The 22551-nt window shown below is 31.9% G+C and overlaps 1 protein-coding gene across 3 annotated transcripts in view; it reads left to right on the top strand.

The window, feature by feature from the left end:
- Positions 1-22551, top strand: part of LOC145268442 (voltage-gated hydrogen channel 1-like) — a 65172-nt gene that overhangs the window by 9929 nt on the left and 32692 nt on the right. Inside the window, exons 1-2 of one of the 3 annotated variants that reach the window (XM_080124006.1) lie at positions 1746-1770; positions 15453-15957. In XM_080124006.1, coding sequence (XP_079980132.1) covers positions 15459-15957 — 499 coding nt within the window. In that variant the 5' untranslated portion in view covers positions 1746-1770; positions 15453-15458. Of the gene's footprint in view, positions 1-1745; positions 1771-1791; positions 2002-15452; positions 15958-22551 lie in introns of those variants that run through there. The other 2 variants (XM_080124005.1, XM_080124004.1) reach the window with 2 other exon arrangements.

Below are 22551 nucleotides of genomic sequence, written 5' to 3'. Positions count from 1 at the left end.
TTATACTTCATCCATGGCAGAGTTCTGAAGTAAAGAAGGCAACACTGTTAACGCCCAGGTCTCCTTATTTGAAGACATAATAAAAAATGAGTTCTTCTTCCTTGCTGGTCTGGAAGGAACTGATAAATTTGAAAAAGGGAATAGAAATTGGCACCAAACACGCACGTGTCATGTCTGGTTAGGTTTGACCAATCAAATTGATCGATACAATAACAGTTAGGGCTTGTATGATGACTGAATAATTTCTTACACTTGTCAAACTTTCACAAAAAACACCCGACTAGCTACAACTACTATCAACAATTTCCCCTACTCTCTATGTGTGCCTAAATCTAAACACAGATTCGATGAGCTTTCTCAGAACTGTACGCCTGTGGAACACTGTTCCGCTGGCTTGCTTTCCAGTTGAATACAACATGATAGCCTTCAAATCCAATATAAACAATTCTTGTTGAACCGTCCTCATAAATAATCCAATTCTACCCAATTAACGATTACTACACTACCACCTTACACTCATTAACCCTTATCCTCATCCGGGCTTTGATAAGTGGTGACTATCCGGTAAAAAAATTCTTTACCAAATTATTTGGAAAATGGACACAAAATAAAATAAATGAACGAATTCTAAAAGGGGTGTTCGAACATGGTTTCCCTCACATATACACACCCACATGTACGCACGCATGTACACACACACACACACACACACACACACACACACACACACACACACACACACACACACACACACACACACACACACACACATATACACAGCCTCATACACACACTCACATTCATGCGCATACACACACCCGAGCTGTGACGTCACTTCCTTTTAAGTGAAAACCAGACATGCGCACCCAGAACACTAACTCCAGTATAAAAGTCAACAAAACCTGTCAACTTCCCTTTTTTGTCCGGACCAGCGTTCGACCTGTTGAGTCAATGAACCGACCGCGTGCACGTGCCTGCCTTACACCACTTGCTACTATGTGGGACAAAAAGCCAACAGACAGTACGTACACTTTATACGCTTTCTCTCTCCATGAACTGGATTGACTTTCTCACTCTATCTCCCCTTCATTTTGGTCCATCAACACAGACATGTGCGCGACTCTCTAATGAGCTTAACCCTCTCTTTCTACAGGCTGGCTTGCCACTTCGCATTTCTCTATCGCATTCCTCTTTCCTTCCACGCGCGTAGTCGTCAACGGCCGAATGAACACGTGTACACCGAAGACTTACATTTCTCAACAGAAAATAAACGACATGTTTATTTTATTCCAGCATTTGAGTTCTTTGTTTCCTTCATTCAATTCGTTTCATTATTTTTTTCTTGTAGCGAGTTAGGGTATTTATATCCTGGTCCGCAACAGGGGCAATATCACACTTTAATTTTTAGTTGAAGCATTAAAAACTCTTGATCATTTTAAACAATGTGTGATTTACGACGTGCGGTAACTTGTTTCACTCCAAATCAGCCGCTACCAGGGGTGATACTGAAAAAAAGCTGCTTATAGCACCAGGGGGTGACACTGCTACCCAAGGTGCTACAAGCAGTTTTTTTTCCACTAGACAAGATATGAAAATAACGTTTGTTCATTTTAGCATATTAATGCTAAACGCAATTTACATTTTAAAATAGTAACAACTATAATTTTGTATACAAAATAAGCTTTGATTAATTTTAATTAATGCTTTTATTTTTACTTATTTTAGACCCGGCCATTAAATTAGGAGGGACTATATTTTTCTGAACACCGGGTATGTTTTTATCACGTGACATGCGCAGATTCTTCGCTTTGTTTTTTTTTTTTTTTCTTCCCCATCTTGTGTCCATTCAAAGCAAAGACCACCTAGAGTTGTACGACTTCTCGTATTTATAGCATATACACCTAAAAAAAAAAAAAAAAAAAAAAATACAAGCAACCGTGTTGGTATTTTTTTTTTTTTTTTTTTAATAACATTTGATGCACAACAGCATAAAAAATGAAGGTAAGAAAAAAATGATTACACGATTTTTGGTGTAGGTTTTGTTTCAATCTGGGTCAGGGATGTCTCGAAGAAGAAGAAGGAGGTGGACATTTATTGTGTATTCTTCATCACTGTTGTCGATTATCGTCTCCAATATATTAATTATTTTATACGTTAGTTTATATTACTGCATATTAATCAATTAATTTACTAAAGCGAAATCATAATAATAATACTGTCCATTTACCTTTTTTGGTGCGCAATCTTAAGATTATTATCACGCTAAACCCTTGTTTGTTATTGTTGATGTTAAATTATTGTGTACATCAATGTTTTGTTTTTGTTAATGTATGCTCAGTTTTGTTTGGTTGCTTAAATGTATTTTCGTATAATGCGTAGCGTACGCCCCTAAATATTACTAACTTTTTTCTTTTTATTAATTTTTTTCAGAATATATTAGCTTAATCACACATTTTTCAGATTATAAACATTTATTTTTTAAACGCTCAATTTTTAGTGGGGAGCTCATCAGTTAGTACTCTCCCTCCCCATGTGAGCATTTTATTATTGTTGTTTAAGAAAATCTGAATACCATTGATTAAACACAAACAAATGCAGTTGTTGATAATTATTAGATAATTAGTGGGTGATATTTTTTTTTTTTTTTTTTTTTTTTGCTACGTAAGTTTAGTGTACCCGTATTTATTGCACTTCTTTTTTATGAATTTTTATAAATATTATTGACAAAGCGCAAGCGGTAAGTTTTAACTTCTACATCTATGTTACCACACTATTTCTTAAAAGAATATTTTGAAGTGAAGTTAATTTTTTACGATATTTTTGTTTATTAAATTATTAGGTGAAAGTACAGAATAGTTACAAAACACCCTCCCCATGTTAAGAATGGTTTTCTAAATAATAACGTTATTATTTCCGCACGGTAACATAGATGCACAAGTACCGCATTATTTTATATGAATAGTTAAATTTTTAGCGAGGAGCTCAGTTAACGTACCAGTCACCTCTCCACATGTAAGGATTTTATTGTTGTTTAAGAAAATGTTAATTGATTAATCAGGGAAAAATCAGCCTAGAAACATTATTGTTAAATAATTAACGAGGAGATCTTTTTTTGCTATATAAGTTTAGTGCACCCGGGGTGCACTACTGCACCCCCCCTCGATTATTATTATTATCATTATTATTATTATTATTATTATTATTATTATTATTATTATTGGTTTTCTTCTGACTCAACTTATAAGTATTATTTTCGTTATATGAATTATTAAATTGGCGGACCTGAACAGAATTTCCAGCTCTACACATTAGTGATCAATCAATAATAATCCACTGAAAAAATTGCGAAAAACCGAAAGCCGTTCTTAACATGGGGAGATTGAGGGGGTGTTTATTCCCAAAGACGTTCTTGGAAAGGGGGAGATTCTCGTCCATGTCCGCCATTAAATTTTTAGTGGAAAGCTTATTATACCATATAAGTTTTATGTACCTCTCCCTGCATGTAAACATTTGGTTACTAACAAGCCGCCCGGCGTTACCCACTCATAAAATACGCTTAAATATATTTTAATTTATGCAGATTTCGTATTTATTATTATAGAGCCAATTCTCTATTGATTATTATGTTGTGCTCAATTTATAGTAGTGATTTCAAAAGTACAAAAGAAAATAAATAAAATGACTTGGGTGCCATTAACTAAAATCGAAACCAAAGCATTAATGCTGTAGCCTTAGTCGTTACCGTTTAGGCTATCGTCAGATGGGACTTAAAATTTAACTGACTTTAAAAATGTATATCTGTGCATGCATACAAAAGCACTTTAAACCGACTTACGCCTACCAAGTTATATATTTTTTTTTAAATTCTGACCTCTTAGCAGCTATTTTACTGGTTTATATATATATATATATATATATATATATATATATATATATATATATATATATATATATATATTTCCCCCAAACCTCTGACCTTGATGGAGGGGAGACTAAAACTTGCTGCTATGGTTTCAAATGATCTGAAATAACAGCAAGGAGAGACTTGATTCCAAATATTTCTCATATGTTATATCTCCCCTCTTTTGGAAATAGGGTACAATTATGAATATCCCCAGTATCAAATAATCTTTATAGCCTATGACATTTATGAAAACCAAAGAGGGGAGATATAACATATGAAAAATATTTGGAATCAACTCTCCTCTTGCTGTTACTTCAGATCATTTGAAAACATAGCAGCAAGTTTTAGTCTCTTCCTTCATCAAGGCTAGAGGTTTTGGAGGAATATCAGATATTTTGTCATTCATATGCATGGCTATGATTGAAACATTTTATGGTTGTAAAAAAGTGCTAAAAGTAGCATCTGGATGATGGATGAGTCCCTTAATATGCGACCTTAAGGGCAAATGTCACATAGCCCACTACACAATTCGGGTCATTAACTTTCCAATGAACCTTCATTTGTTAAATTCTGATCAATAGTCACTGAGATTTGGAAGTTATAAAATTGCCCAAAATTATATATATATATATATATATATATATATATATATATATATATATATATATATATATATATATATATACTTGTAGCTAAATTGAATATTGAAATGCTTATATCTTTGGTTCTATGGGACAACATGAAAATTTGCAGGCTTTTTGAAAATTATAATACTATTCCATGATTAAAATTTTCTGACAATTAGTAAAAAAGAACCCATATTTTCAAACCAATAAAATATGCTCAAATTTGCCTACATTTGTATATGTAGTGTCTTGGCAGACCAGCTTCAGTTTTGCTGCTTTGAGATGAATTTTACTTTGGGGATTTTTTTTTTTTTGCTTGGTTGTCTCTTCTGTGGCCTTGCCAGGCCACTAATATAGATTAGTTGGTGTATGTCCAGAATTCCTCTTATGAAAAGTAAATGAAAAAAAAAATCTGTATGACCTGATGGAAAAAATACATTGTATACCAAAAATCACGTAAATTGATCAAGTAGTTTTATGTTTATAAAAGAAAATTATTTTAAGCAAATTTGAGTTTTTCCAATGTCCCGCCTCTTAATGTTAAGAATGTTTTTCTAAAATCTTGCAAGTTTGAATTAGAGTTATCACCCTTGCTTCTTCAGACTGTCCATTGCTCATCATTTAGCCATGAAATTTTGATTTTTTTTTTATTGAAAAATGATCAATGTATGTGCTTTTTTGGTTTACACTATTTTCTTTCTGTCACAAGTAGATACATCATACAGATTTTTCTTTTTTTTACTTTACATGGGGGCTGGGGGTTCTGGACAAGTATCGCATTTTTTTTTCTGTTCAAAGCAATGTTTTTTTTTTTCGATTTAGATTGCCAGATCAAATTATTTGTTTTTATCTTTGAAGAGTTCCATTAGAGACAAGTGAAGACAATCAAAATATTTATTGAACTTTATCACAGAATTTCTCTGCAAATGGATATAAATTCCCTAAATTTTAAAGATTCTTTTTTTAATAAAATATTAAGTTTTATGATATCTTTTTTATTAAATTGTTAGGTGAAAGTACAGAATAGTTACAAAACACCCTCCCCGTGTTAAGTATGGTTTTCTAAATAACATTATTTTTTCTGCACAGTAACATAAATGCATAATTATAGTGTTGAAAAAGCTTCAACCAGAACCAGTTCCCATACTTACAAAGCTGTTTAAACGTTGTCTTAAAGAAAATTGCTTCCTCACATCCTGGAAAACCTAATCATTATTATCCGTATTTAGGAATTCAGGTGATCGGTCATCTCCCTCTAATTACAGTCCAATCAGTCTCCTGTGCATCATGAGTAAGTTGCTAGGATCTGTGTTGAATAGAGAAGTAGTCAACCACTTCAGTAAAAAATAACCTCCTCAGTGACATGCAATATGGTTTCCTTCTGCTAGATGTGCGAGCAGCTATATCTTATAGGATTAGCTAATCTCTTGATGAAAGCTTCCTTTCTAGGGCGATTGCTCTTGACATATCAAAGGACTTTGATAGAGTATGGCATAAAGGTCTACTCCACAAGATCTCCAGCTATGGTATAGCTGGAACTATCTTCTCAAATTAAATCATTTCTCTTTGATTGGTTCATAAGAGTAGTAGTTGATGGACAGAAATCAGAAGCTCACAGTATGCTGGAGTCTCTCAGGAGTCCATCCTGGGCCCAACTCTCTTCCTGATCTACATCAATGATCTTCCAAATCACATCCTAAGATCATTCATAGACATTTATGCTGACTACACTACTATCCATGGCAACACATCAAAGGTTGCAAATGACCAAGGTTGCTCTGATTCTCTCGCCCCTGATCTTGAGCATGTGGTGCAATGGGGAAAGAGGTGACTGGTTAATTTAATGCATCTAAAACTAAGCTTCTATCTTTTCATCATCAGCACCCTGATCCACATCTGGCATTAATTGACATGAATGGTTCTCTTGGAGAGGTTTAGGTTTTGACAAGCTTTTGGGTCTGACCTTTACTCCTGATCTGAAATAGAATGTGTACATCAAATCTGTTGATGTCACTGGAAAAATGGTAGGATCATTCAACCGCTCCAGTAGATATTTCACTACCAATACAATTCTCTATCTGTATAGTGCTCATCTGAGCTCCAATCTATGCCCCCTCCCCTGCCAAAATTTCATGAAAAATACTCGTCTTGTTGAAAACACTATCAATAATTTCCCCCACTCTTTATCTGTGCCTAAACCTAAAAATAGATTCCATGAGTAAAGTTTCTTTCTTAGAACTGCACGACTGTGGAACTCTGTTCCGTTTCCCTGCTTTCCAGCTGACTACAATATGGTTGTCTTCAAGTTTAATGTAAACCAGTTCTTGGTGAGCCGTCCCCTTAAGTAATCCAATTTATCAAATTTTAACTATTAATGATTACAACAATATTTTTCAATTGACTGCCATCCACTCGTTAACCCTTATCCTTGACTGGCCTCCAGGCCTTGATAAGTAGTGACTCCTTTGTAAAAAAAAAAAAAAAAAAAATCACTAAAATTTCAGTTTATTTCAATAAATGTTGTGATAATTAATGTTTTATTCTGTATTACTCTGTTGGTTCAATGTATTTTGTTTTGATTTCCCAAAACGTTTCACAAAACTTTTGTAATAAATTTCGTAATTGTCTTCCCTTGTCCTGAATCAAACTTTTCAAAAATGAAAATAAAAAAAGACTAAAATGCAAAGGTGCCTTTTTTTATATTTATCTTTAAAAAGAGAAAGCATTATTCATAGAGATTATACAAGTACGGGCTAATGTGGTGGTGGGGTGGGGTGAAAGAGCTATGCTTATTAGCCAATTTCTACTGCATGGGCAAACAAGTGTGGTCAGGGTTCATTTACGTATCAGATGGTGCTTGAACATGGACAAAAGCATGTCCAGTAGACACGGCTTTTTGAAAAAATAATGCATTTCCACTTGTTGCTGGACAAAAACAAATTTTTTAGAACCAAATTTTGCCAAGTAACAACTGCTGTTAACCATAGCTTTGTTGCCAAGAAGACAGATTTTCTATAAAATAAAAATAAAAATCTTACAGATGGTTTCTGTATGTTAAAACTAAGTGAAAGGGTTATTAAAACGCTAGTCATATGATCAGTCCGAAGCAGATGAGCGGAGGCTTCGTTCCTATGAAATTTGACAAAAAACAACCAAGCTCCTGAAGAGATGTGTATTCTCTACCACAACTATCATCAATAGGCTTGAGGTAATTTCATCAGCATCTGACAGAGCCAAACTCTTTGCTGAGAACTTTGTATCTAAGAACTTTGTATCTAAGAACTTTGTATCTAAGAACTTTGTATCTAAGAACTTTGTATCTAAGAACTTTGTATCTAAGAACTTTGTATCTAAGAACTTTGTATCTAAGAACTTTGTATCTAAGAACTTTGTATCTAAGAACTTTGTATCTAAGAACTTTGTATCTAAGAACTTTGTATCTAAGAACTTTGTATCTAAGAACTTTGTATCTAAGAACTTTGTATCTAAGAACTTTGTATCTAAGAACTTTGTATCTAAGAACTTTGTATCTAAGAACTTTGTATCTAAGAACTTTGTATCTAAGAACTTTGTATCTAAGAACTTTGTATCTAAGAACTTTGTATCTAAGAACTTTGTATCTAAGAACTTTGTATCTAAGAACTTTGTATCTAAGAACTTTGTATCTAAGAACTTTGTATCTAAGAACTTTGTATCTAAGAACTTTGTATCTAAGAACTTTGTATCTAAGAACTTTGTATCTAAGAACTTTGTATCTAAGAACTTTGTATCTAAGAACTTTGTATCTAAGAACTTTGTATCTAAGAACTTTGTATCTAAGAACTTTGTATCTAAGAACTTTGTATCTAAGAACTTTGTATCTAAGAACTTTGTATCTAAGAACTTTGTATCTAAGAACTTTGTATCTAAGAACTTTGTATCTAAGAACTTTGTATCATACTTCAACTTGTGCGATCAGGGATGTCTACTTCCTGAATTTCCTCCCAAGACCAAGGTATGGCATGAGGATCTTCTCAAGAAAATAAAATCATATGGTATTACTGGACGAATGCTTAACGTAATTAAATCCTTCTTAAATAAAAGAAGAATCAAGGTTGTCCTCAATAAACGTACGTCAAAATATCATATAAATGTGGGTATATCTCAGGGGTTGATCCTTGGACTTTTATTATTCCTGGTACTCATAAATGACCCCCCTGATAAAATTGTCTCTGTGATGGGTATATTTGTTGATGATACCATGCTCTATGGCAGACACAAAGGGAAAACGAATGAGCACAGTAAGGTTTTATCTGAAGGTATATCTATTAAGTCAATGGCAGAAACTCTAGAGGAAGACCTCCAGTCTGTAGTGGAATGGCAACAAAAATGAATGGTGCCAAGATCTACTGAAAATCTGTATGTATCCTGTATCTGAAAATGCCTTCTTAATCCATTTCTATGAATGTATCATACAGAAATTTAAATGTAATGTAAATCTTGCTGCTTAACTCCCTACTTAGAGTGTCCCTGTAAACATGGTCCCTAATTCACAGTAGCCTTTTATATCTCAGTGCATTGTTGGGAGTGAACCATGAAAAGTAAAAAAAGAAATTCTGATAACAGTTTGTCAGTTGTTTGTTGTTGAAAAGTCTTCCCAAACAAAATTGAAAAAATGTAATTAAAGTTTGAAACTGAAAGGAAGACTCTTCCTACACTACTATGGTGGCTACAAATAAGACTTTAGATAGCATCACCCAGTGGATTGGGAGTGTGAACGAAGACCACATCCCCTGGAAAAATGCTGTTAAAAGATGTTTCAAGAAGCGTAGGAAGTTGAGAGAGTGCAGTTGGCTTAAAAAGTTTTTAGAACCAGATGCCATCTACATTTGTGGCAACTGCAACAGAACCTGGTGATTCAGGATGCACAATCATTGTAGACATTGAAATACGGTAAAAAACTAATTTGAGGCACAAACTCCATTGTCTCCTGAGACAGACAGATGCCAACAGCAATTTTGCTGGGAAAAAAGAAGTTGGATTTGTTAGAAATAGTTTAAACTGGAGTTTGTGTTATGACAAAATAAAAATGTTAAAATAGTGACTATTTCTGATGGACCTCTGAAGTTGTGTCTTTTTGTTAATGGTGTTGATGCGGCAAGACCTCTTCCAACTTCCTCTAACTCTGACTAAAATCAAATATTGATCAGGACTAAATATTAAAATTGAAGAAAGTAGTCAAAAGTAAAATTTTGTTTTCTATAACCTGGACCAATATTTTTTAGGGAACTGATGATAAATTTTTGCACTTGGTTCAAAGCGACAGATGTGGCTGGCAGCCTTTTGCAAGAGTTGTAACACACATAACCAGGGTTAGTGTTATATGCTTAGTCATAATTTGCATACAAAGACCTCTTTGTCAAGTTATATATAGTTATATCAAATTATATAATTTAAACTTAAAATTTCTTTCTGATAATAAAATTTATTTCTGATAATAATTAAACAAGTTAGGAAGTTTGTTAGATTATTATTATTATTAAATTTTTTATTTTTTTATTTTTGGAATCCTTTGAGATGAGGCTTCTTCATAATTTGTGCATTCGTTCTCTTTTGTCATCCTCATCTTCATAGTTGTCATTGTCTCACCATGTTTCGGCCAACTCATCCTCTGGCCTTCTTCAGGTAATTAACAGTAACAGGATAGGATTGCTGAGTCTTGTAACTTATCTCCAATAATTACTACCTTCCATAGGTGTTGTCTCACCATGTTTTGGCCAACTAATCCTCTGGCGTGCTTGGGTAGGATTAAAACCGCTACCCTCAGATAATGTTCACTTGGAACCATAGAGACTCAACGTCTCTATCCACTGTGCCCCATGTGACTAATCCTCTGGCCTGCTATACAAACTTTGAAATTAAAAGAAACATTTTTAAATGAAGTTATTTTTTATTCATCGAATATTAATTGAATAAAATTAAAACTTTATTTGATAATTTTTTTTCCTGCACGCTGTCAACAAAAAAATATTTAGAAATATCTAAAAAATATGTGAGTGGGAATTCATTTTACTATATGAATATTTATATGTAAAATGATCACCCATTTCCTGACCAGAAAGCATTATTGGTCACTCAGTTCTTAACCATATTGTGGATGACAGGACAGATAATGGACAATAATGATACTAATATTCTGTTCTTTTATGAAAGATTTTACCATGGACTGAGAAATGCTATGATAAAAAAAAAATTGTTAACATTCTGTTAAAGAATTTTGTATTTTTTTTTCTTTTCAATTGTTTTTTTTTTTAATGAAACAAGAATGGAGAAAATGTTATATGAGAAATACATGGAAAAGGAGATAAGGATAATAAAAATGATTGTACAATCCTTTGCACTTAATTTGAACGCATATTATTTAACTCAAAGAATGTGGTAGAATCTTGGTCACAATTACGCTTAAAACCCGGGGAACATGGTAGCTCAATCCTAGGGTAATTGGCAATTAATTATAACACTTGAATATTATATATATATATATATATATATATATATATATATATATATATATATATATTTATATATAAATTATATATAGTAAGTTATAAGATATATATGGTGATTAAGCTACACTGAATATTCCGCGTTTCATCCACTCTAGGACTTTTCAGTTGGAAGTTAGAAGAGGTCTTGCCTCATCAACACCATTAACAAAAAGACACAACTTCAGAGGTCCATCAGAAATAGTCACTATTTTACCATTTTTATTTTGTCATTACACAAACTCAAGTTATATATTAAATATATATTTTTTTTATATGTATATTTTTTATATAAATATTTTTTATATATATATTATATATATTTTTTTTATATATATTTTTTATCTATACATTATATTTTTTATATATATTTTTATATATATATATTTTTTATATATATTTTTTATCTATACATTATATATATGAATTCAGATAAAACCTTACTGGAGTTTTATGGCTTATACAAGTCTACGATGTGCATTCATAAATTTGTATACATTTGAATAAAATATGCAATTACTATTTCAATCTATATAATATATTCAATCTATATAATATATTTCAATCTATATAATACATTCACACTGAGGACGATCGAAGGATCGGTTGAAAATTATATGCTTTTGAAGGAAACACTCTTGTTTTTTTCAAAAGACTTTTTGTATTTCTACATGTCAACAGGAAATAAATACAGAAAATATATAAACAGTTATATATTTTTCGTATTGATTTTTTATTCATACATATTTATATATATATATATATATATATATATATATATATATATATATATATATATATATATATATATATATTAGCATAATACATGCATCATTCCAAATTTCCTCTTTATACAGCCAACTTACCTGGCTTTATACATATCTAAATTTACTTTCATTCAAGAGGAGGAACACTAGCCTGCAAAGCCAAGGTTGTCTCTGTTGAATGGGTTTGAATCTTTTAGCCAGCAGTAATTATCAATTCCTGCACGTCAGTTTTTTTAAAAAATTAAATGATAAAATTATTGTCCAAGGTGTATTGTCTGTCTCAATAAAAACATTGTATCCGAAACGATCGTACAATTTATTGATTTTGTTTGTTCTTCCTAGTGAAACCGATTTTTAATTTTTAATTTTAATTATTAACCATTTTACTCAATATAAAAATAGCTCTAGGATATATATGCCTATCGAGCTACATTACAACGAGCACTGTTTTCTTTTAATTGTATTAATGCATTTACTAATACATTAAAATAAACTCTGCTCTTTAGACTGTTGTTCTAATCCCCATTATATATATATATATATATATATATATATATATATATATATACGAGCAAACAGTTAATAAAACATGTTAAAAAACACTTTGAAATGAGTTAAAAACATATTTAATCTGAAAAGAGAAATACTGATGAGTTGTTTGATCAATCTATACCATTCAATGAAACACATGTAAGACATACCATATGACCAATAATATGAATCTTATATAAATATACTTGTGGTATTGGAATTGTTTACTAATGATAACTCTGTGAAAGTATCAGAATGAAAAAAAAATTCACATAAAATAAAAATGGTGAGTTATCTAATATCTGAGCTTCAAATTTTACATAAATCTCAATTGGAAATCTTTTTTTTTTTTTTTTTTCAATAACAAGACTATACATTCTTGTGAAATTAGTAAAATATATATCCGGTTGACAAGGAAGTTCTTGTTATTTTTAACTTTTAAATTCAGAGGAACGTAGCTCAAATATAAATTTATTGATCGAAATAAGCAGCGTCAGAATCAACACACTTTTGCCAACACAAAACAAGTGTATTTATGTCAGTAATGTAAAAATCTTGCATTCTGGTGGCGATGAAGTCGCTGAAGACGTTTTGGATATCGCTTTGTTTTTTGTTTTTTTAAGTATTTCTCACTCAGAACGTTGTCAAGATGTTTGAAAAAAGTGGTAGGTGAGAGGTATGGAGAGTATAGTGAATGAGGCAGTTTCATAGCCCAATTCATTCAACTTCTGCAGGGTCGGTTTAGCAATGTGCAGTCAGGCATTATCATGGAGGAGAATTGGGCCTTTTCTGTTGACTACTGCTGAGTGTTTGTTGCCTAAGTTTCTAATGCATTTCATGTTTAAATAAATACTGAAAGTGTATACGTAGTATATTCTAATATTTGTGTATATAGATTGAAATAGTAATTGCATATTTTATTCAAATGTATACAAATTTATGAATGCACATCGTAGACTTGTATAAGCCATAAAACTCCAGTAAGGTTTTATCTGAAGGTATATCTATTCAGCACTTTGCACACTCTGCTGTCTTGATTCGGCTCTGTTCTGATTTTTAAAGAGTTATATCTTTCTATATGTAATTTATACTACCTGAGACAGTAGTTACATATAAAAAAATAATGCAAAATTCTCATTTATATAGCTCAATAGTGCAGTACTAAAGAAGAGGAAACATACAAATATTTGTAGTAATATTTTTTCTTTTCATTTTTTTTGCATCTGCGAAACACATTCCAACAAGACTGCTTCCCCAACGGCTAAAACATGATCATCCTCAAATCCAGTGTCAACAATTTCTTTTTGTAAACTGCCCTTACAAGTAATCAAATGTTATTTATTCCATTCATCATTTTCAATTCTCTGATAATATTCTTCATCACTTAAACTGTTAATCTATCCATTTCAGATACACCACTTTACTAGGAATGCACTTATATTGTTACTCATTTTTCAAACAAAATTAACAACTTGCATATAGCTGTTTTGGTCCACTGTTGGTATACAAGTATATAATAGTTCATTAATTATAATTTTGTATAACTGGGCAATCTCAGTAGCACAGAGAAAAACCATATGGAGGAAAAAGTGAATTCCTGCCATGCTAATAAGAGAGTCTTGTTTATAGTATGAGAAAATGTTGAAAGACTGGTTTTTCTATGCGCTTATGAGCTTGTCCAGTTGTGCAAAATTATAATTAATGAACTATTATATACAGATATGCCAATTTTGGGCCGAAACAATTGTACGTAAGTTGTTATCAATAAAAGCCTAACATTTTGAAAATGATCAATATATGTGTGTCTGTTCTTTGTAAAATGGTGTCTTTAAGAAATATATATCTATTTGAAATAGATAGATTGACAGTTTAAGTGATGAAGAATATTATCAGAGGATTGAAAACGATGAATGTAATGAATAACATTTGATTACTTGTGAGTGCAGTTTACGAAAAGAAATTGCTGACACTGGATTTGAGAATGATCATGTTGTAGCCCTTGGGGAAGCAGTCTTGTTGGAATGTGTTTCACAGATGTCAAAAAATTGAAAAGAAAAAATATTACTAGAAATATTTGTATGTTTCGTCTAGTATCTGTTTTGAAATTGATGTTACTTTCTATTTCACTAAAGTAACAGGTGGGCGTCGTATTAATACACCATCTGCAAGTGATTAAAGTAAACGCTATCATTAAAAAGATAAACAGAACGTGTACATTTCAAACAAATTAATTAATGTAAAGAAAACCAGAAACTTAATAAGGTTTCATTCTAATTAGTTGATTTTATAAGTAAAGCATATGATTACTTGTTTGTTGTATGAAAAGGTGAAGGTCTTTTTTCTTATTTATATATCTTCACGAATACTTGATGCTATTTTGAAAAGTTATAACTATATATATTATTCCATATATATATATATATATATATATATATATATATATATATATATATATATAGGAAGTATTGAAATAAAGACGAAATATTGATGAACATATGACTCGGTTTGTTTCTTTTTATTTCTCTATTTTGTCGGAATACTATTTCCATTATGGAAAAAAAATCCAGGAAATAAATGAAGATTATAAAAAAAGAAAACGTGAGTCTTTGAATTTTCAACAAAATTTTGCACTATATATATATATATATATATATATATATGTGTATGTGTGTGTGTTAATATTTATTATTCCATATATGCTTCTAGAATAGTAATTTTGAGGTTATGAAGCATAAAAATCAACTGTCATGTGTTGGATGTGACCAAACTGTCTTGATCTATTCCAGCATAATCTCTAATTTATTGAATTGAGGTCAAGCTTGGATCTCAGCTCATTGATCAGCAAACTTTGAGGAGCATATCATTGCGTGATTGCTGCAAGTTAGTCTGGTAATGTTCTCAACTGTAACAGACCAAATCTCACTAATATACAAGAGAACATTTCTGTTGTAGGCATAGCATTTATTATGTAATGAGATTCCACTGCAAAGTTGCAGCATTACGTGATAATGAATCATTAGTTTAGTGAAAAAGATAAATCGTTTTAAACTATTTGCATCCATTTTTTTAAAAAAATCTTTGTTTTTTATTTTTTTGTCAGGTGAAAATGGAGGGGTTTCATAAACTCCACGATGACCTTGAAAAGGTCATTGAAAAGGAGGATTCCAACAGTTCAGTAACAACCGATTCTGATGAAGCAAAACACGAGTTCCGTTCATTCCGGGAACGAGTTATCCATCTGATCCACACCAACAAGTTCCAGATTGCAGTTATCTCCCTTGTTTTTCTAGACTGTTTGCTGATGATTTCAGAACTGCTGCTCGACTTACAAGTCCTTCAAGTCCACAATTATGAAAAAATGGTGGTCGCTTACATCCTTCATTATGCCAGCCTTGCAATACTTGGGATATTTTTACTTGAGATTGCTGTCAGATTATATGCATTGCGTCTGGACTTTTTCTGGCATAAAATGGAGATGTTTGATGCCGTTGTTGTCATCGTTGCTTTTGTTTTAGACATTGTCTTCCGACAGCGAGAAGGTCCAGAGAATGGTGTTGGCCTACTTATTGTACTCAGATTATGGAGAGTCACCCGAATACTTAATGGTAACTTTCTTTCCATTTCAATTTTTCAATTTTGGAGAATTGCAATGTCACTGGTATTACCTTGTCAAAGTTTTACGAGGATCGTTCCAAAAAAAAAAAGAAAGAAAAAGCATACTATTTTTTTCTTTTTTAATTCAAAAAGTTGAAGAATTATGAAGATGGGAGAGGTGCCATTAAAATAAGCAACCTTTTGTGCTTCAGAATTTATTTTTCTACATAGTGCTTACCATTTTCAATACATTTTTACCAGAAATTTAATGACTCATCTCTGCTTCTGACATATGTTCATGACAGGAGTTGCTTTCTTAGTCTCATACCGTCAATATCTGCAATAGAGAGATGAAGCTTTTAGGTCATGAATCCATAATTTCAGTCATCAGAACAATGCAATTTGTAATCCCCTCTTATCCATTCAAATGGAATAAAAAAAAAATAAGAGGCATTACTTTTGGAACGCCCCTCGTAATTTTAATTTTAATTCTATAAAATTAATATATTTCTTTTTCGGTTGCTCAGAATTCCCTCTATATAAAAAAATAAAAAAATACAGAAAAATCTTTATGATGTACGTACTAAACAAAATTGATCAAGTAGCCTTTTTTTTGTATAGAAAATCATGTTTTAACGATTTCAAGTAATTAATAATAAATTGTAGCCATTATAAGGCTAACTTTGATCCCTCAAGTTCGAATTATCTCCCTTTGTTTTTTAAGATGGCAAAGTGAAACATTGTCCTCACTTCCTCATAAAATTTGATTGTTTTGAGTGAAAAAAAAATGCTTGATCAATTTTGTGATTTTTGGAATATAATATTTTTGGTCAGATTTTTTTTTATTTTTGCCTTTTAATATAGAGGGAATTCTGGGCAAGGACCAACTCAGTTTCAGAATGTTTGAGATGAGGATTGATAATTAGAATTACTTGGATTACTGCATGAACATATGGTGCAATGATTAAAGGTGTTGATTAATAATCTGTTCTAAGGTTCAGTCCTTACTACAGGTAATCTCTACTATTATATTGTATAAAAGAAACTTTGTCTGTGTGTGTGTATTAGTCAATTCCCTATGATCTTGAAAACAGCTGGGTTAATTTTTATGAAATTTATGTACTGGCAGTGTTCTTAGATAAGCTTTGGATAGGAATCATTAATAAGTATCGATAATCGAAAAAATCTGAAAGAAATAACAGATGATTTTGACCAAAATTAACATTTTACATAACGTAACATCACAAGTGCATTTAAGAAGTTTTATAACCACATAAGCCGAAAGACTTGTAATATGAAATCTACAGTAGGTTCTTTGATATGACAGGGGCACGTTCAGAATTAATGTTGCTCTCTAGAGCATAATTGAAGTATGATATTTGCTTTTTGCATTTCAGACTTTAATTGAAACCGTTATATAAAAATAATATAAAATCAACAGTAGCTTCTCTACAGTGCAATGTGGACAACAATTTATTGTGAACTAAGTCACTGTGAGAGGCATGTGAGCTTTCTCCTGGTGCACCATGCTGGGTTCCCAACTAGAGCAGTCAATCAATTTGATTGAAAAATGGATGATTTCATTGATTTTGAATAAAATAAAAATATGGAAGTGTACAACATTTGCCAATCATCATTCAATCCTATGCAATGCTGCTTGTAATAACTAAGAATACCAAAAAAAATTAACATTGCTACTTTATCATGGGTGAGAGAATAAGAACAATAAAACACTGTAGATTAAATAAAGGGTTCAATTCCAAATTTTATACAAGTTCTCAAGCTTTACATAAGTTTTATCATATATAAATACATTATATAGTCTGAATAATCCAAATTAATTATATATATATATATCAAATTTTAGTCATTCAATTCTTTTATTCTGAAGTATATATATATATATATATATATATATATATATATATATAAAGAAATCGCAGAAACACTAGAGGATGACCTCCAATCTGTAGTGGAATAAGGACAAAAATGGATGGTCACATTCAATGCTGCCAAGACTAAACTTGTTTCCCTTAATAATTACAAGAAACTTTCTCTACCACCAATAGCAATGGCCAATGACTCTTTATCTGAAAGCACATCTTTTAAACTCCTTAGCCTAACGTTCACAGGAAACATGAGTTAGAACAATTACATTGAAAGCATTGCCAGGATTGCTGCGAGGAAGGTAGGCTCTCTCTACCATGCTAGAAAACTACTAACACCCGAAAGTATCCTGCACCTCTATGAGGCCACCATTTGCCCATGTGTGGAGTATTGTTGTCATATTTGGGCTGGTGCATCTGCTACTAGTCTCTCGCTCCTAGACAAGGTTCAAAAGAGAGTCGCCAATCTGATAGGTCCTGAACTGTCATCTAAGCTTCAGTCTCTGTCCGATCGACGAAATGTTGCTTCGCTCTGCCTGTTCTACAAGTATTTTAATGGTGAATGCTCTGACAAACTGCAAGCACTTGTGCCCCCACGACGTAATAATCCTCGACAAACCCGACAGGCAGCTAAATCCCACCCCCACACAGTAGAGATCCCTAGATGTAAAAGATCTTTCTACTCCAGTAGTTTCTTCCCCAGAACTGCTAGACATTGGAATTCCATTCAAGGTCCCTACTTCCCCAACTGTACTGACATGCAGAAGTTCAAGTGTAACATGAACCGACATCTTGCTGCCCAACTCCCTACATAGTACCCCAGTAGCTGTTTCCCCTGATAGTAGCCTCCTACACCAAAGTGGCAATGTGCCTTGTTTGGGGTGAAAATGTAATATATATATATATATATATATATATATATATATATATTATAGTTTGAATAATCTAAATTTAAGTATATACATAAATTATATATATACTTTATATATATATATATATATATATATATATATATATATACACACAATATGGTTTGAATAATCCAAATTGAATTATATATATATAAATTATATATATTACATAGTTTGAAAAATCAATATATATATATATATATATATATATATATATATATATATTTATAAATTATATACATAGTTTAATTATATATATAAAATGGGAAATTCTCAATATTCCCCTTGCCTTCTTTGTCTGCATAAAAATCTTTTATTACTAATTTTAGACACAAATTATTAAATATTAAAAATGAATCGTTGCCTGTTTGCAGACATCATAAATCCTACCTTCTCAGCAACTTCACACCATACTAAACACTATTTCTCTCAAGCAGATTATCTTAACTCTAAACTTTAATCCATAATTATAATCAAACACGGTAGTGTTTGAATATATGGTTAAATTGCAGTTTTACTCATTTAGAACTGCTTTAAAGCTTCACCGTTCACTCATTTTTGGACCGAATTTTAAATAATTAATCACCTTCTCAGCTATGTTGTGAAAATTTTTTTTCAATTTTCATTCAGTAAAACAAAAGTTATGATGAGTTTTCTGGTGTTCAAAATCGTAAAAAAAAATGTAAGGAGGTGAGTGACATTTTTTTAGGACTGGTTTCCATAGCAAACACGTTGCTTCAGTGACTCCTGTTACTACTAATTCACTAATGAAAGCATGAAAGGGAGATAATTGGGGGGAGGGTGAATTTACTGAAAGCAAACGAGTGCCGTATATTGTTATTACATATATGTTTGTAGGGGCCAAAAAATAGGACTAAAATTAAACAAAGAACAAGTGTATTTATTGGGAGTCTGGAAAAATCATGGATTACAATAGAAAAATGTGGACATGAAAAGTAATATGGTTAAGCTTAAACATGGAAAAGTAAAGGACTAGTTAAAACTGGAAAAGAAAAAGAGCAGATATTCTAGTAAAAAATGTAATAAATTTATAAGTTAAAATATTGCAGTATTGATTATATAATGTTATTACAATAGAAAAATGCGAGCATGAAAAGTAATATGGTTAAGCTTAAACGTGGAAAAGTAAAGGACTAATTGTTAAAACTGGAAAAGAAAAGGACAAGATATTCTAGTAAAAAATATAAATTTATAACTTAAAAATTCAATTTATAACATTATATAATCAATTCTTATGTTTCCCGCTTTTTTCCCTTTTTATTTTATCCTTTTTAACAAACAACTTCTATTTTCTTTCCTTCTCTCTTTTTTAATTATAATTTCATTTTATTTAAATATGCTTTTCCTCTTCCCCCACCCCTTCTCCTCTTTTCTTTCTCTCTCTTCTCCCTTACTCCCGGCTCTATCCATTACTCCAACTCTTGGTTTTTAATATCCATGTGTAATCAAAAATCTTTTTCTTACATTTTATTTTGGCTTAAGTTGTCTGATAACATAAGCTGGATAATTTGCTCATCCCGTCTATAGAACAATAGTCTAAAGAGCTGAGTGTATTTTAATGTAATAGTGAAATTACTAGTTTAATTAAAATACAGGAAAGAAAAAGTGGTCGTTGTAATTTAGATATATGATAAGCTCGATAGGTAAATATCCTAGAGCTAATTTAATATTTAGTAATGTGATTGATAATTTAAAATTTAAAAATCAAATTATAATTAAATTAAAAATCCGTTTCATAAGAAGGAACAACAACAAAATCAATTATTTGTACGATCGTTTCGGAAAACAGTGTTTTTATTGTGGTAGACATCAAGTTACGAACAATAATTATTACATATAGTTTTTTAATAAACAAGGTTTCCTCATCAGCAAATTGTGAAGGGTTTTTATTAAATTTAAAACCTAGCATTAAAAGTAAGGCAGATGTATCTTTTAATTTTTCGCCTTTTGAAATCAAGAAACTATAGTTGACCATATATATATAAAATTTAATTATATACATTAAATACATTATATAGTTTAATGATCTAAATTTATATATATACTAGCGGGGGGTACCCGGCGTGTCCCGGGTGTTTAAAGATGGGCGGGGGGGGGGGGGGGGGTTCAAAACAAAAGAATAAGTGAAGTAAAAAAACAAAACAATGTTAAAACTTCTTTAAAAAAATCGTTGCCCGGGTGTTTGTGTTGGGGGGGGGGGGCTTAAAAAAAACAGTTTTGTAAGTAGTGAGGATCGAACCCGATGCCTTGAGGCGAAGGTGGAAAAGAAAGTGTGCAAAAAACCTAACACGTTATCCGCTCGGCCAACAAAGAGCAACTGAAACACGTTTTAATTTATTTATTTAAGTATTAAAAACAGAATTGACATGTGCCCGCAATAAAAGTTAACTCTGCTGCTTCTATTTGACCTCATTAATGAGGTCAAATAGAAGTCCCGGAGTTAACTTTTGCTGCGGGGCAGCTTTTGGGTTTGTTTACCCAACTTTGGCTGTTTTTCCCCAAGATATTAGGAGAGGGAAACCAGCTCCCCATTGTCCAGATTGAATAGCAATTGTCTGATATATGGAGTTTAGCCTCACGTTGATCAAAGTTAATTCCTTCTGGATGTTTTCCGGCGCGATGCCGAGAACACACCGTTTGAATTTAGTTTCACTTTATTTATACTAAAAAGCAGGACAAACAGGCGACAGAACGAAATAGCGCGAATCTTGTAAAAGTCGACGTAAATAGATCTAGAGGCGACCCGCGTTCTCAAATCCTAGATATTATTATTTAGGAGGTATATAAATACTTCTAAGCGATCGTAACCCCCTCTGGGAGCGTTGGCGAAAAAAGCCTTTGCGAGACATACATGAAATGGTCACACACATTTTGCCTTTTATATATATACTAGCGGAGGGTACCCGGCGATGCCCGGGTGTCTTGAGGTAAATCAAAACTCCGGGGGGTGGGGGTTAAATAAAAAAAAATGTTTTGGTAGGTAAGTATGAGAATCGAACCCGTACCCATGAGTTGGAAATTAATGTGTGAAAAAAAAAACAAACCGGGAGATGTTACCCATTAGGCCACCGCGACATACATTTAAATTTATTTATTGAACTATAAAAACATGTGTGCGCAATAAAAGTTAACTCTGCTGCTTCCATTTGACCTAATTAAGAAGGTCAAATAGAAGTCACGCAGTTCTTTACCCAAGTTTGACTGTTTTTGTTTTTTTACCCCAACAGATGTTGGGGGAGGGGAACCAACTCCCAATTGTCCAGATTGAATAACAACATTGATCAAAGATGATTGCTTTTGGACATTTCCCGGTGCAATGCTGAGAACGTTGTTCGTTGTTAACTTTGAATTAGTTTCGCTTTTTATACGAAAAATCCTCATCAACATGCGAGAAGCCAAAATAGCAATAATTTTGTAAAAGTCGACGTAAATAAATCTAGATGCGACGCACTTTCCCAAATCGTACATATTATTATTTAGGACCCATATAAACAGTTGTAAGTGATCATAACGACATCGGAACCGTGTGTGAGAAAAGCCTTTTGAAGACATACATGAAATGGTCACACACATTTTGCCTTTTATATATATAGAAGATATATATATATATATATATAAAAATGTTAAAAGTCTATGTATGCTTCTAGGATAGTGATTTAAAGGTTACGAGGGTTTTTTTGAAGCATGAAAACGTTGGTACTTTTTGTATTTCATATTTTCATTGTTATTTTTTATATTTCAAGCGGACCTCTGCTCTTGGTTACAAAAAAGTATCGAAAAGAAAAAG

The sequence above is a fragment of the Euprymna scolopes genome, chromosome 43 (genome assembly GCF_053919585.1).
Source record: "Euprymna scolopes isolate OS-2025 chromosome 43, ASM5391958v1, whole genome shotgun sequence".
Classification (NCBI taxonomy): domain Eukaryota; kingdom Metazoa; phylum Mollusca; class Cephalopoda; order Sepiida; family Sepiolidae; genus Euprymna; species Euprymna scolopes.
The sequence above is the reverse complement of the archived record's forward strand: the minus strand, read 5'-3'. Positions and strand labels throughout refer to the sequence as shown.